The sequence below is a fragment of the Trachurus japonicus genome, chromosome 3, assembly GCF_045865225.1.
Source record: "Trachurus japonicus isolate A0001 chromosome 3, Traja_1.0".
Lineage (NCBI taxonomy): Eukaryota > Metazoa > Chordata > Actinopteri > Carangiformes > Carangidae > Trachurus > Trachurus japonicus.
The window spans coordinates 6765021-6773225 of record NC_140909.1 but is presented as its reverse complement, the minus strand read 5'-3'; the positions used below and the strand labels follow the sequence as shown (position 1 = coordinate 6773225).

At 41.8% G+C, this 8205-nt stretch overlaps 1 protein-coding gene across 2 annotated transcripts in view; it reads right to left on the bottom strand.

The window, feature by feature from the left end:
* tpp2 (tripeptidyl peptidase 2) overlaps positions 1–7829 on the bottom strand; it is a 28357-nt gene extending 20528 nt beyond the window's left edge. For both annotated transcript variants that reach the window (XM_085805972.1, XM_085805966.1), the window contains exons 1-12: positions 7572–7829; positions 6272–6400; positions 6019–6114; positions 5313–5417; positions 5043–5167; positions 4764–4927; positions 3684–3838; positions 3507–3583; positions 3289–3416; positions 1312–1560; positions 544–659; positions 271–442 (exon numbers count right to left, since the gene is read on the bottom strand). In XM_085805972.1, coding sequence (XP_085662098.1) covers positions 271–442; positions 544–659; positions 1312–1560; positions 3289–3416; positions 3507–3583; positions 3684–3838; positions 4764–4927; positions 5043–5167; positions 5313–5417; positions 6019–6114; positions 6272–6400; positions 7572–7736 — 1681 coding nt within the window. In that variant the 5' untranslated portion in view covers positions 7737–7829. The remainder of the gene's footprint in view (positions 1–270; positions 443–543; positions 660–1311; positions 1561–3288; positions 3417–3506; positions 3584–3683; positions 3839–4763; positions 4928–5042; positions 5168–5312; positions 5418–6018; positions 6115–6271; positions 6401–7571) is intronic.
* Positions 7830–8205: the final 376 nt, after the last annotated feature.

The following is an 8205-nucleotide window of genomic DNA, read 5'->3' as shown; positions in this document are numbered from 1 at the left end:
TTAAAAGTATTAATGATTTTGTAAATGTTTTTTTCTCCCTTTCTCTCTGTTATTTAATGGTTTCTTTTCTACTCTTATATTTCATTACTGTTAACTTTCTTTGGTTGTAGTCCTTCTTCCGGTTTAGTTTCGCTTTTATGTTTGTTTTTTTCCTATATAGGCATAAACATGAACTTTATGCTTCTGCCCAATGTTTGTATTGTTGATAGTTGTTGTATTATGTGACGACTGAATGAATTAAAGAATTTCATCATCATCATCATCGAGCACCTGTGTTCTCTGGGAAGATGGGTTCGATTCCTACTCCATGGTCTGAAGGTGCAAGAACTTGGCCTGGGTCCCTGAGGTAGATGCCTCTCTGCGATCCCACGCTTACTGTGAAGCCGAGGTGGCTTGTGGGTAAAGAGGCGTGTTGAGTGAGGTAGTCTAATGCCCTCTCCACCTAAAGAGGGAGGAAGAAAATCACTGAATGTCAACACAAGAGCAGGTACAAAAAAAATTCCCGATAAGAGATGAAGCAGCTACAGTTGCAGTTGCAGTTACCTGGATGATGCCGTGTCCCTGCGCAAACACCTCGATGTCATCGACCTTCAGAGCCGCGTTTTCCAGCGCTCTCCTCACGGCAGGGACAGAGGGACGGATCCCCATCTGTTTCAGTCCTTCAGCACACAAGACAAAAAATAAAAATACACGTCATTACCATTAGATCTGCATTCATGCAAACCTCCAAAAATGCAAAATACAGCTCTGGAAAAAATTAAGAGACCACTTCAAAATGATCAGTTTCTCTCAGTTTTACTGTTTATAGGTGTGTGTTTGAGTAAAATGAACACTATTGTTTTATTCTATAAACTACTGACAACATTTCTCCTGAATATGAAATAAAAACATTCTTATTTAGAGCATTTATTTATTTGCAGAAAATGACGACTGGTCAAAATAACAAAAAAGTTCCAGTGTTTTCAGACCTCAAATAATAATAATAATGTAAAAGAAAACGTTCATCTTCATTTTAAAACATTTTTTTAAACATTTTTTTTTTACTTTTTAAGAGTTCAGAAATCAACATTGGTGGAATAACCTAAATTTTTAATCGCAGCAGTGGTTTTTATAATTTTCATTAAATATGATTTGGTTCAGGTGATCACCTCATCATTGCCTCGTTAAGTAGAGCGACGTGAGCTTGTGTTGAAATTCAATAGACAAAGGAATCGAACGGCTGCCAAACATGTAGAGAAGCTGATTTATTAAGTCGTAGTCTTTTATTTTTTCCCAGAGCTGTACAGTATATTCCCATGAGCCTGGACGCACCTGACAGGACTAGTGCGATGCCTCCACAGGCGTTGGGCGACGACATGGATGTGCCGTTCATCAGCTGGGTGCCACGCAGGGTCCAGTTGGGTACAGAGGCGATGGCGCCACCGGGGGCGCTGATGCTGACCCCGAGGGCGCCGTCGGTGCTGGGGCCGCGGGACGACCAGGTGTACTGGTTGGGAGGCAGCTTCTCCCTCAGGGAATACTCCGCCACCATCATGTCTGGAGTCACATACGCTCCGACGCCTGCGGAGAAAACAAAAGGGAGAACGAATGAGCACAGATTATAAACAACAGCAGAGACACGTTGGGGCTTCAACACCGTGTCACATTTTTTTTTTAAGTATATTTTTCGGCCTTTTGCCTTTATTTGATAGTGATGACAGTAGAGATAGACAGGAAATGGGGAGGCAGAGAGAGGGGGAATGACACGCAGGAAAGGTCTGCCCGACGCGGGATTCGAACCGGGGACGCCTGCGGCGAGGACTGTAGCCTCTACATGGGGCGGCCGCTCTACCCACTGCGCCACGCACCGCCCCACCGTGTCACATTTTTAACCGTTTAACTTGATTTATGTTTAACTTGGCCTTATTACACAATAATTTTACTCGCATGATTGTTTTTGTTTTATCATTGCTATTGTTTTATTGTCTGTCACTGTGTTTTAATACTTTCTGATTGTTGACTAATATTGTTTTTAATTGTTTGATGTTTTGTTTAAAGCACCTTGAGATGCATTTTATGTATGAAAGGCACTATATAAATAAAATTATTATTATTTATTGCGTTTACATGAACTTCAGTATCCCGGTTTTGATCGGGGGGGTTTTAAGTATCCCATTTTTGTGTTTGAGCATGTAAACAGTCCCATTTCCCGATTTCAGAAATCAGGATAAGCCCTTAGGACAACAACAACAAGAGCATATTTCTGGAGCGATGAGGAGACTGAATTTTGCCTTTCTTTTGTAATGAAAGAGCTCAAAACAACAGGATGTTTAGATGGAAGGAAACACAGAAATGCTGACCTATTCAAGTCTGTCGCTAATAAATTATAGGATGCCGGTTTCCCAACACGGAGAGCATGGAGCATGTCAGGTCACGGTGGGAAAAAGTTACTTCATGGCCAAACATCAAAACAAAAAAAGTGGCTCTGATCCATCACCTTTTAAATTCTATAGATAGATATGTTTATTGCCATTGTCATTTCCACAACAACGAAATTAAAAGTGCATCTCCTGCAGTGCAAAAATTCATAAAAACATTTTTTTTAAAAACATAAAACACACATTAACCACTCATCATTACTCAGCATTTAGTGCAATCACTGCTTTGGGGTAAAAACTGTTCTTAAATCTGTTTGTGGTAGCTTTAATTGTCCTGTATCTCCTGCCAGAGGGGAGTAGCTCAAACAGACAGTGACCAGGGTGTGTTGTGTCTTTTTTCTTTGCTTTTGTGAGGCATCGGGAGCTATACAGTCCATTCAGAGTGGGGAGAGTGCAGCCGACGATCTTTTGGGCAGTGGTTATGACCCGCTGAAGCGCCACCTTCTCTGCTACTGTGCAGCTGGCATACCACACACACAGACAGTATGTTAACAAGCTTTCAATGCAGCAGTGGTAGAAGGCCAGCAGTAGCTTCTGGGAGAGGCAGTTCTTCCTGAGCAGTCTGAGGAAGTAGAGTCTCTGCTGTGACCTCCTCACCAGTTCTGTGGTGTTGTCGCTATAAAATTATGGACGACATGCTGGGTCACTGCAGCAGACAGTGGCATTGATGTCGGGGAAACTGAATAACCGGGTTTCTCCAAGTTCATGTAAACACCATATCCCGAATTTGATCAAAATCAGGATAACCATCAAAACCGGGAAACTGAAGTCCATGTAAACGCAGTAACAAATGAAGAGGCTAAAGAACAAAAACGAAAATATATATGTGTATCAATATATTTGTTTCATATGTGTGTGTACGTGTGTGTACCTATGACACTACTGGTGGTTCCTCCCGGGCAGCCGACTGTGGAGAGACAGGGGCCGTTGTTTCCAGCACTCGAGACAAATATCACATTGTGCTTCTGGACAGCTTCTGTGATCACCTCACAAATCCTCCTGAAATACAACGATAAAATAAAAGAAAAAGGTGTGAGAAACAAAATAAACCCACTGAATGACACACACACACACACACACTGTACACACCCAGAATTGGGCCAGTGGGTGGCTTCCCCGTAGCTGTAGTTGACCAGGTCACACTTGTAGTTGATGACTTCAATCATCTTTAAGGGACAGAGAGATTAAAAACAAAAAGGTTAAATACAATAAAAAGGTATAATATAAATACAAACTGTTTGAACTGTGTTTGACAGAGTGATATACCGCTCGGATGAGTCCTGTGCCCGTTTCCATGGTGCTGAGGCGAGTGTCACCGATCTTCAGAGCCAGGATCTGGGCGCCGGGGGCCACGCCGTTACGTTCTGGCTCCTCTGGGAAGTAACCCGCCGCAATGCTCGCCACGTGTGTCCCATGAGCCCCTTTAACAGCAACCAACAGGTTAGACTGGAGACGACACAGCAGAACCTCTGCAACCTGAATGAACTGAACTGAATCGTGATCTTAAATTGTTTGTTTGGTAGTGCTGGGCGATATTCATATTGATATCGATGGAAATATGAGACGTGGTCGATAGAAAGTCGATACAGTGTTCCCCACACATTCATTAATTCGTGGCGGCCCGCCACAAATAAATTACGTCCGCCACGAATAGATTTTTCAGCTTTTGGCTCAACCAACACAATATCATTCCGTTCATTAATCTCTGCATAGCGCTCTTTCTCCGTTATTGCCGTTCACACACACACACACACACAAACACAGAAGTGCGTATGCATGACAGCAGTGCGCAGTAAAAGCGAAACTCATACGGTCTGTCCGGAGTTCGGCCTGAAGATTGTTCCATGTTGATGGGGCGGCAAAACTGAACGCTTTTTCCCCAGTTCAGTCCAAGCAAAGCATACCATACCACGTGTTTCCTCGAACGAAAATGTGAAGGAGAACTCAGATGACCGACCATGAAAAGACGCGTTGTACATTATGTTTACGTGACTGAAACTCTGACAAGTAATGCTAAACTCTCACAATGGACACACCAGGACCGCCGTCACTCTACTCCTCACCCCAGAGCAACTCGCACCACACTCGGGCGTTAAGTTCAACTGTGCCGACGAAGACACTTCTTGTATATATATATATAGTATTATATCATATTATAATACCTGTTTTATTAATATGAAACTGTTGTATAATGTTTGTGATTACGCCTGTCATGTCTTCTAATATCTTCAAAATCTTTCTTGTGAGTATAAGGGAACATTAAAACTTGACAAAAATAGTGATTTGAATTATATCGTGATATATATGGACTAATATGAAAAAAGTTATTGTGAATTGGGACCTTACCTCCACTGGTGACGATGCAGAGTGTGTTTCCCTCGTCATAAATATTAACAGAGTAGTTCAGCATCTCAGCGTTTCCTAACGTGGCGTACTCTTGTGTCTCTCTGTAGGAGCACAGCACAGTGCACTGGGACAGATCTCCACACTCTGAAGTGTCCACGACAGCCCTAGAGAAAACAAAGAGGAACAAAGTGGTGACGAGAGTGGACTGGACTGTGAAGAGGAATAGTTTAAAAGGTCATGCTGCATGATGAGGGGGGAAAAAAAGGGCGTCATTGCTACCTCCATGTTACACCGTCATGCCAAAGCACACAGTCGTATACCGGACCGGGATCACTGTACTTCTTTTCTAGAGACGCCAGCAGCTCTGACTGACACTGCAGCTCTTCTTTCTGCAGCTTCTCCATCTGCAGAGAGGGAGAGAAAAACAGAGTGAAGAAGGAGACGTGTGAGCGAGTCATGGCCGAGAAATCAAAGCAGGAAATGCCACATTACTGCGACTAGCCTGCGAACGCTGATATGAACTCAAGAACTCAAGTTCGTAGCTCTGACCTGTGAGGGTGTTGGGTGAGAGAGGTCAAACTCTTCGGTCTTGCGACAGACTTCGGCCAGCGCTGCTCTGTGTGGCGGGTCCCACATCTTCTCCTTTCGCTCTTTCTAGTAGATAAAAAGTAACAGAGGCTTAACAACACTGATAAAAACCAACAAGTCTCCAATTTCTTCTATTTTATAAGAATGATTTCTGATATTGCACACTCTTGTTTCATTAATCTAGTGTGATTAAATACTAACTTTTTATTTATTTATTATTTTTGCTCGAACATATTATTTAAAACTATGAACAATCATTATGATTGTGCGAAGGGGAGGTATGAAACCCAAAAGGACTTATATGAAAACCTCACCCATGAAGAACATATTCAAAAACCAAATTTGCTACAGGTAAAGACAAGAAAAATAAGGAATAATTAAAATGATAACGAAAAAATAAGTGGAAAAAAGTCAAGTTAATCAACTTTGCAACATAAAATCTGGAAATCAAATTAGTAAACTCTTTCTTTTTTATGCAGATATTAGATGTAGTCTAAATCAGTCTTTGCATGCATAGCCCTATTTCTAAATTTGTGCTCATGTGCAAGTTTTTTAGATATTATATGCTATAATGTAATCGTACATCTAACACTGTGCACAACCAAAGTGTTCAAAGTCAAAACCAAGCCAGAGCTCATCATACAGTAATAATGTCATGTCTTCCTACCTGTATTCTCTCTTTAAGGGCCTTAGGGAAGAACTCATAGCCATTTTTAACTCCAATGCGATACTTCCCTGATGGATTGACCCAGGCAGGAGGGATCTGGGAGACATAAAAAGACACAATGTGACAGCGACATGAAGGAAGATGTGTGCCACGAGGGTGCACAACATGAATTCACAAGAAGCTGCAACAGAACATTTCTAAGGCGACAGCTGTTGTTGTGTTGGTGTTAAAAATGTGGGTTTTTTTTACTGACCTTAAGTATTCTACCAGAGAGGCCGGTGATTGTCCCGTCTTTAGGCTCAGCCACTGTGGTCATGTTCACGTCACCGCTGCCTGTTGTGTCAATGATGTCGACAATCTTTGGCTTCCCCTCAGTTGTAACCTGAAGAAGGTGAGATGATAGAAAGGTCAGGCTGTGCAGGAGGCATCACATATAGATTCAGTTACTGACACTGGCCAGGAAGTGGATAAGGAATAAGACAGTGAACCTGAAAAGTGAATAAAGTCTAATATATATTTTTATTTTTTTGCGGGGATCCCCAACAAATAAGTGTCTTACATCTAACAGTACATTTTAAAACATAGCTACATGTACAATCATTACATGAAGTCAGCAAAAACTTACATTAAATCTTTACAATACATATAAGTCATCATCCTAAATAAAGAAAAACATACATAAGACACTATATGGTGTATGGTGGGTATAAAATAAAGAGGCAAATCAAAGTGACAACCACAAAAAACCGACACAAAACTTTGCAGTACAGCTTTAAAGTCATCATCCTAAGCCGAAAATACACAAGAGGTTATTTTAATAATACCTAATCTTTTAGGCCATGAAATCAGATTTAAATACCTTACCCTGTATTTATTTACACACACACACACACACACACACCGAAGGGGGCAGGTTTTATATTTGCTGTGAGAGGTTGGATATTAATTTATAACAATAATAGCTAATAATCCATACTGTATTTATATATATAAATAACAGGTCCTTCTGAATTAACACTGTGCAGCTAACTACTGGAGACTGTGGTGTGACTTGGCAGCTAACATGGAGCTAGTTAACGACTCATCATTACCGACAACTAACTAACTAACTAACTAACTAACCAGCTGTTTAAAAAAACATTAAAACTTAACTTTTGTGCAGCTAAAACTGATTGAATTGAACCATATGACAGGAGGTGGTTAAATAAAAAGTGTGATTACTGAGCAGAGAGAGAGAGGGTGAGTGCAAATGCAGCTGTTAGCTCCCAGGCTAACATGCTAGCTGACTAACTAACAAACAACCGTTAATTCAAATACATAACTGTCAAGTGTAGTTTTTTAACCACCGAAATAATATTTAATAACAGAAAATAATTGCGTTTTATCGGTTTACTTTGTGTTGCTTTGGTTGTCATGGCTCTAGTCTTGTGTGCATTTTTTTTTTTTTGACAAAGCTAACGTATGTGAATGAGTAACGTTAACGGGCCTTTTAGCCTTTAGCTTAGCTTCGATGCTACCTCCACAGCGGAGCAGCAGCCGGTTAACGGGCTTACCTGCATGCCGGGGGCCCCGGGGTCCACGCCGGTGTCGAGGATCGCGATGAGCACCCCCCGGCCATCGTACTCGGGGAACCTGGTGAGGTAAGACGCGGCGCCGGTCTCTTTTTTGGGGAGCAGCCCGTGGAAGGGGAACGGCTCTTCGGTGGAGTGAGCAGCCATGATGATCCGCGTCAATGAAAACAAAAAGCAGCAGCAGCGAAATGGGGAAGAGAAGAGAGGGAGGGAGAGAGAGATTCACACACCGTGGGAGAGACGAGGACGACGGAGGAGGAGGAGAGCTGCTGCTGCTGCTGCTGGTTAAAGGGCCAGTGCGTGAGGTTTGTATCCTTCTGTCCTGCATAGACACATTTCTCACCAACTTTCATTCAACAATATTAATTATGTAAATTCATTTATTAATCATGATTTGTTTTGTTTTTTCCCCTCCCAGTGCTGCCTCATTCAGGAGGAAATCTCTGAACTCCCTGGTGGTCCCTGAAGGTAGCACCTCTCTAGTCAAAGGCCGAGCCTACTAAAGGTAAAAGTTTCTTCATTTTCACTTCAAACCCAGGAATGATTTGACAGTTAGTTTTGTTTTGTTTTTGTTTTTGAATTGAACTGAATAAACTTTAAATAGCCTACATACAAC